Here is a 7,661-nt window from a genome sequence, read left to right as displayed (position 1 = left end):
GCAAGAATAAAAAACTCTACTATCCCACTGACTTGGCAAAAGCATAAATTGATTCACTTCTAAGGAGGGCAATATGGCAATTTGTATCAAGATTGCCAGTGCACATACTTTTGACTAAGTAATTCCATGTCTGGGGATTTCTAATAGGTTAAAAACTTGAACATGCGTTTGTAATAGGAAAACACTGAAAATGAGCTAAATATCTATTAACAGGGGATTAGTTAAATAAACTGTGGTAGGTGTGTACAGCAGAACAGCGCAAAGTGGTAAAAATAAGCCAGGAACTTCTGTATGCATCTATATGAAATCATTTTCCTTCAAGATACAATAGGGGAAAAAGCATGGTGCAGGAGAGTCTTTCTGATATGCTATCATTTATGCCCCCAAAAATGTGGGGGGATTTATAGATAGAAACGTATAAAGTATCTCTGGAAAGATATATAAAAACTCATAGCTGGTGCTTATGTGAAGGAGAACTAGGTGATGGGAGTAAGACGTTCACTGCATACGACTGGCTGTACCCTTTGAATCTTGAACCATGTAAATTTAAATGTATAACCTATTTAAAAAATAAAGGAGCAAAAAAAAAAAAAAGTAAAAGATTAGTACAAATGTAACTGATCTGGGTACCTGTGTGTATTCACACACTGTCCTAAATTTGTACTATTCAGAAAGACATCTCTTGTTTTGATCCCCCAGGGATCGAGCTCAGCAGGAAATGAGGGGATCCTTTACCCTTGCTGGGTGGAGAGGGTGGGGACCCAGACCCATCTCTACCTTCTCTTGCTGGAGTAGCTCAAGGTGGGGCCCCGGAAATCTGGAGCACCAGTTCAGCAAACAAATTGCAAAGGAAGGGCAGCAAACCTTCCAGTCAGCCACACTGGCTGTGCGGTCTCCCAGAAACAAGGGTGCCTCCTTGAATACTGCTGTGTGCTCAGCATTGACCTTGCCACACTGCAAAGGAGGGGCTGTTTTACTCTTTCCTCTTTGTAGACTGTGGGCCATTGGGAGTCCCACATTAGCTCCCTTATTTTTGTAGGACATTTTTGTCTTTTAACCTCTAAGTGAAGTTACTTCCTCTCTAAAATGAGGGATTCAATGTCACTTATTTCTAAGGGGCCTTCTTGTACTGACATTTTATGACATGAAACGTCCATCTTTAATCAAAGGAAGAGTTACAGCTTAGGCCAAGGGGCGTTTCATCCCCTCTGGATCCCTGACGCTCAGATGCTTGTTCCAGACAAATTGGGAGAGGTGGAAGGAAAGAAGAGCTGGCTCTTGAGACTCCCATTCCTCTCCCTTCCTTCTTTCCATTATCTCAAAAATATTCTAAATTTTCTCTAAATAGACTGGGAGAGGGGCCCTAGGTGGCTCAGTCGGTTAAATGTCTGATTTTGGCTTAGGTCATGATCTCACCGTTCGTGGGTTTGAGTCCTGTGTCAGGCTCTGTGCTGATGGCTCAGAGCCTGGAGCCTGCTTCCGATTCTGTCGTCTTCTCTCTCTGCCTCTCCCCCGCTTGTGCTCTATCTTTCTCTCTCTCTCAAAAAAATGAATAAACATTAAAAAAATATATATAAAGACACTGGGAGAGACAAACCCCTTTCACTCCCTACCTTACTGACATCCCTAAAGCCAAGTTAGGAAAGTGGCAAGGAGCCGAAGCCAGGTCTCTACAAAGCACTATTTTATCAGCAAAACTTGGGAAACTTCTACTGACTACGACTTAAGGATATTTTACGAAAACTTTACCCCAACTAGACTTGGGGTGCCAAGCTGAAATGTGAAAGCCATTTCACATTCTGTGCCCCTACTGCCCAGAGGCCTCTGGGCACTGTTGAGGTATACCATGTTCCAGCTAGCCATGAGCTCTCACGATGCTGGCCAAGGGCCCCTCCCACAGAATTACCCCTCTCTTCCCACACTGCCCACCTCAATTTCTGAGAAGCAGAAATTCTCAAAATAATGGTTCCAAAGAACCCTGCTTTAGAATCACTCAAGAGACTTACTAAAACTCCTACTGGAGTCAGACATACTAGATTAAAATCTCTTGGGTGAGCTCAGGGACCTGCACTTTTAAAGAAGCTTAAAAAAAAAAAAAAAGCTTCACGGATTCCCACCCACATGAATTGGTTTGGGGAGCCAATTATCTAAAGATATCCTTTATCCAATATCCATCATGGTAAAAACACACCATTTTGTGCATTTTTATTTCTATCCAACAAGGATTTCTTGTATGTTTACTGTGTGCCAGGCAAAAGCTTGACCCATGAACCTTTCACTCACAGAGCTCTCAAGGAAAGGCGCAGCCCTCCAAACTGTTCTCCTCAGGGAGGGTCATGTTATCAGGCTTCTGATAGGTTTAGAATTCCTGTCCTTAGGATCCCCTTCACCCCTGCTTCCATCATGGGATGACTGAAGGCTTCTGCAGAGAACTACAAATCTTACTTGAGAGAAAAGCCCACTGCTCCCCCCTTTTCACCCCAACAAGCAAGAGCCTTTCTACCCTTTGGAGCTGTGGAGCCAAGCGTCTGCATGTGCTCAAAGCGTCTCCAGGGAGTAACACTAAGAGGCTTGTGGAGAAGGGTTGCAAGAGGCTTCTTAGGGACAACTGCAAACACAGAAGACCAGAGTGCCACCCTCCATCACTTCTGTCTTCTGTCTGCAGGGGAAAAAAAGCTTGTTGTTCGAGTAAGAGACAAAGGTTGTCATGGGGTGGGGGGGGGATGGTGGAGGGTGTTTGAGGGTGGCTGCCCTGGTTAGCAGTATGGGAGAGATTTCAAAGCATTCCTACATCAAACACAACCTGGCAATCAGGCCCCTCTGCTGTCACCTCCTGCTGAGAACTCACAGCACCAGGACCCAGCAGTGCAAGTGACCCTTGGGAATTCATGACTTGAACAAGCAATAAAATTAGTAAGCCATTTCTCCCATACTCTGTGAACATCTAGGAGACAAACTTTAAAGTTATGCAAAATATCCTATGTTCACATCTTTCTGCATATAGCTCCTCCAATAGTATCACCCGATCTCTCCTTAGAGAAATATAGATTCAGATTCTTCTGGAGTAGATTTATAGCATAGTTGAGACCCGGGCCAGAAATGAATCCCTTGTTCCTTTGGTTTGAGAGGTTTTTTTCTTTTCCTTTTTTTTTTTTTTTTTTTTTTTCAGCCTAGACCTCCCCTAACAAAATGTTCTTACACAGTAGGTCCTTGGGGAAGGTTAACTCTGAGTCTGAGATGACCAGAGTCTTGGCTCCAATCTGAGCAAGTGGAGAACCAGCTCAGGAGTTGAGATGGCAGCTCTGGGCCCCAACGTGTAGGATATGCCAAAGCCTGAGAGGTTAAAGGGAGTAGAGAGAGGGACCAACAGAATGTAGCTCTCTGTAGGCGATTATCAGAGAACTGCAATTGGGTCTGAACAAATACTGAACACCCCTCCCCCCACTCATAGCTCTGAAAACAAAACAACACAATTTAAAAAAAAATCTCATTCTCTTTTGGAACATTTCCTCCACCAGCAAAAATTCAATCTCCAAAACTCTGCTTCAGAGAAACAGTGTGGACAAAGTTATGGGTGGATCAAAGTCAATGCTTAATTGGGACAGGAAGGACCCAACCTGCGCCCCAAGTGCTTTGCAGCAGAAACCTGGTGTCTGCTGCAATGAAGTTTTTGCCAAGGCACCTAGGCTGCCTGTTTTCCTGAAACCTTAGAGCAAAGGCCCTTAATGTGATAGGTTTGGGTCAGATCTGCCAGGCAATCAGACTGAGCTTTTGGTCCTATGTCCTGAGTTGCAGACGTTCTGGACGTCTTCTCCAGAAAGGTTTACAAGGCCATCCTCCTTCTTGACCTGCTGGGGCTTCTGGGCCTAGGAATTGTGATTAACTGAGACCCTTTTGAGAGAGAGAAACACTTATTGAGACAGGGGTGTGCACACTGGGTCATTCTACTGGCAACAACTGGCTCTTAAAGTCTAGCCAGGGGCAGGGGCACAAGAGGTGTTACGTGAACTCAGCAGCACCTGGGTTGCTGATATTTTTGTATGGAGACGGGAGTGGGGGACAGCAAAAAAGCGCTTCTACATCTGAAGTCTGAGCTAGATGTGAAGAGCTCTACCATTTCCAGAGAATGGTATTTTTCTCTACCATGTCCAGAGAGCTCTATTTTTCTCTTTCAAAAAACAATTTAGCACCTTTGTCATCTGATTGGCTAAAGGAGAAGACTGAAGTATCAACATCAAGTTTGAAGGGCTATCTTCAGCACGGGATTCCATTTCCCAATCAAATCCCAGAACTCCAGCAGCTGCAGGGACGTCTGAACTATTAGCTCTGTGCTCACTCCTAGGCGGGTACCCTCCACCTACCTGCTCCCCATCTTGGCTCAACTTCAGCCTCACTAGCGGAACACTTTTGGTGTGGCTCTGTTTATTCACAAGTTCACATCCCTGTAAGGAACTGGCTCCCCAGGACTGTGATGGCTTCTATTCTCCAGGCTTCCTCAGAGTGGAATTTTAAGCAAGGGCTCAATCGCTCTTTCATGACAAGTGGATCAGTGAAACAATAATAAAACCTCCGTCACCATAACTAAGAGGCTATAATAGATGAAATTCTCAAGGGCACTTAAATAAGCCAAGAGTAGACCCTATTCACACAGTTTTAGGAAGCCACCCTCTCTCATGACTGCTGTGTGTAAATAACATTTATTTATATAATTTTGTTATTTTCCTGCAGCCCCAAAGAAATGTTCAAGGAAGCTGGAAAGTTTGTCAGTGTAACGCCGGTCTTCGTAACCTTTCTACTCTTCATTTCCTGTGCCAATTGCACTTTTATTTCCCGTCTCTCCACACTCAGTAAACAAAACCATATTATCAAGGGAAAGACGTGAGCCCATTAACATTGTGAGCCCTCAGATTTCACTCGCAGGAGACGACGCAGCACTTATCTGATGGAACAGAAGCTTTAATTGCTTCAAGGTACAAGCCCGTCCAAACCTCTGCGATCTGACGGGTCCCTGGGAAGCCTTTGCGCCCTCGAGCCAAGCGTCCCAGCCAAAGCCCGGGTGCGGGGGCCAGCCTTCCAGAGAGGAGCACGAGAGTTCCCCCCACCCCCACCCAAGCGCAGACGCTTTATTTGGACAACCCAGTTATGGGGGAAGTGTGGTAAACTTCCCTGCAAGGCAGAAGCCTGGTCTTTTGTCCCAATCAAAACCTAGCTTTCTAGCCCTCGCCCGCACCATGACGCCACAAATGGAAATCGAGCGGAAACTGATGGGAAATCTGCCGAAGTAACGTGAAAATCTAGTCTAAACGCCAAGATCTAGTGCTGCCCCAGGTACACAACGCCTACGGCACAACATTTAGTCCCGTGAATCCGCGGGAGGCAGAAAGCGAGGGAAAAGTAAACATGTCCTCTAGCTTTAGGAGAAGGGGAACACCGGTGCCAGGAAAACCGAAAGCGCACAGGACCCTGAGCAAGAAAAGGACTATGAGCAGTGCCCTCGGGTCGAACTCCACGCTCCTTTTTAACCCCTTCCCCACCTCGGTGCCCACCATCCGCCCCCGAGGGATCTGCCACCCACCGATCCAGAAGAAGCAGCTTCTCTATCCTCTCGTCCTCACCCGGGTCGCTAGTCTTGCCTTTTTCCTCCCGCTTCGTCCAGTACCCGTCCCAGGGGGCAGGCGTCCTGCGCTCTCGCCCCGCCCTTCTCCACGCCGCCCCGGGGCCGCGCCGGCTCTCCTAGCGGCCGGGGGGTCGCTGGACGGCGGCCACCCGCAGGTTTGGCAAAGTTGGCGGCGGGGCAGGCGCTTGGAGCAGCGCGCCTGTCGGGACCCCGGCCGTGCGGGGCCGGCGCCCATTGGCCGGCCAGCGCCACGTGGCCACCCCCGCCGCTATATTAGGCCACTATTTACCTCCGGCCCTCTCGCCATGGCTCGGCGAAGGCAGCTCGGGTAGAGAGCAAAGGCGGAGAGGCGCAGCCCGCGGCGGTCCTGCCTGGCCCCGCGCTCGGGCCCCCGCTCTGGCGGGTGGGCCGGAATTATGAGCTCCTACCTGGAGTACGTGTCGTGCGCCAGCGGCGGGGGCGGCGGCGACGTGCTCAGCTTCGCGCCCAAGTTCTGCCGCGCCGACGCCCGGCCCGTGGCCCTGCAACCCGCCTTCCCCTTGGGCAGCGGCGACGGCGCCTTCGTCAGCTGCCTGCCCCTGGCCGCCGCCCGACCTGCGCCCTTGCCCCCGGCCACCCCAGCGCCACCCCCCGCGCCGCCCTCGGCCGCGCCCTCCTACGCGCCGTGCACCCTGGAGGGCGCCTACGAGGCGGGCGCCGCACCTGCCGCGGCAGGGGGCGCGGACTACGGCTTCCTGGGGCCGGGGCCGGCGTACGACTTCCCGTGCGCGCTCGGGCGGCCGGCCGACGACGGCGGGGCGCACGTCCACTACGCCGCCTCTGCCGTCTTCTCCGGCGGTGGCTCCTTTCTCCTCAGCGGGCAGGTGGATTACGCGGCCTTCGGCGACCCTGGCCCCTTGCCGGCGTGTCTGAAAGAGCCAGCCGACGGCCACCCTGGGACCTTCCAGAGCGCGTCCCCGGCCCCTGGCTCCTACCCCAAGTCTGCGTCGCCGGCCTCCGGCCTCCCCGCCGCCTTCAATACCTTCGAGTGGATGAAAGTGAAGAGGAACGCCCCTAAGAAAAGTAAGTACTTGGGCCTTGGACGGACGCAGCTGGGGTTGGGAGCCGCCTCCGCAGAATTGTGCTGGGAGCGCGTTGCAGCTGCCCCTCTGGACGGCGATTTAGGATTTATGAAGGAAATGCGTTCCGAAGTATTAGAGGAGACGCGTTCCACTGAGCGTGCCCCGAGTACACGCTCCGAAAGTGTGCCATTGAGGCATTGAGGATTTTCGGGAAGGAGCTCTCCGTGGAGGGTTTCACCTGGCACAGCTTGTGTCCCCGGAGCCCGGGGGACCTGCGCTGTGATTTTGATTCTAACTAGCCCCGCTGCTCGCCCGCGTTCTGGGCCCGCGCGCTGTCACCTCACTGATGCCCTGTCTTTACGTTGCAGGCAAACTCGCCGAGTGTGGAGCCGCTAGCCCCTCCAGCGCGATCCGCACGAATTTCAGCACCAAGCAACTGACAGAACTGGAGAAGGAGTTTCATTTCAATAAGTACTTAACTCGAGCCCGACGCATCGAGATAGCCAACTCCTTGCAGCTGAATGATACGCAAGTCAAAATCTGGTTCCAGAACCGCAGGATGAAACAGAAGAAAAGAGAACGAGAAGGGCTTCTGCCCTCTGCCACCCCTGTGGCTTCCCTCCAGCTCCCCCTCTCAGGAACCAGCACCACCAAGTCTGGCGAGAACCCAGGGAGCCCTTCTCAGGCCCAAGAGTCCTCATGAGGTTTAGGCTTGAGAATGAGAAGCCTTGGCCTGCAGAAGTCATAGGCTACCTCGCCCCTATCTAGACTCACTAGCTCAGTTTGGGATGGAGGTAGGCATGGGCAAAAATTGATAGGAGTTGCACTTGGGAAACGAAATATCTTAGTCGGCTTCTGAGTTCCAGGCTGTGGGTGTACAGATATCAATGTGAGGTCTCTTAAGCCACTCGTTTGTTTTATTTGTGTCTTATCAGGGAAAAGGTACCCGGCTGTTAGCCCAGCCCTGCTGCTATGTTGCCTAA

General features: G+C 50.9%; 1 protein-coding gene across 1 annotated transcript; it reads left to right on the top strand.

Annotated features, from left to right (window-relative positions):
* The first annotated feature begins 6,033 nt into the window (after positions 1 to 6,033).
* HOXD1 (homeobox D1) lies at positions 6,034 to 7,381 on the top strand. The gene is made up of 2 exons (XM_039250113.1): positions 6,034 to 6,679; positions 7,047 to 7,381. The coding sequence occupies exons 1-2, from the start codon at positions 6,034 to 6,036 to the stop codon at positions 7,379 to 7,381; spliced, it is 981 nt and encodes a 326-aa protein (XP_039106044.1).
* The last annotated feature ends 280 nt before the right edge of the window (positions 7,382 to 7,661 follow it).

This window comes from Hyaena hyaena, unplaced genomic scaffold (assembly GCF_003009895.1).
Source record: "Hyaena hyaena isolate Hyena2069 unplaced genomic scaffold, ASM300989v1 scaffold_359, whole genome shotgun sequence".
NCBI classification, from domain to species: Eukaryota; Metazoa; Chordata; class Mammalia; order Carnivora; family Hyaenidae; genus Hyaena; species Hyaena hyaena.
The sequence above is the reverse complement of the archived record's forward strand: the minus strand, read 5'-3'. Positions and strand labels throughout refer to the sequence as shown.

Excerpts from the sequence above, each read along its gene's own strand:
- HOXD1 (XM_039250113.1), top strand. The coding sequence starts at position 6,034 with ATGAGCTCCTACCTGGAGTACGTGTCGTGCGCCAGCGGCGGGGGCGGC. Across the intron at positions 6,680-7,046 it reads GAGGAACGCCCCTAAGAAAA|GCAAACTCGCCGAGTGTGGA; the intron begins GTAAGTACTTGG and ends TTTACGTTGCAG.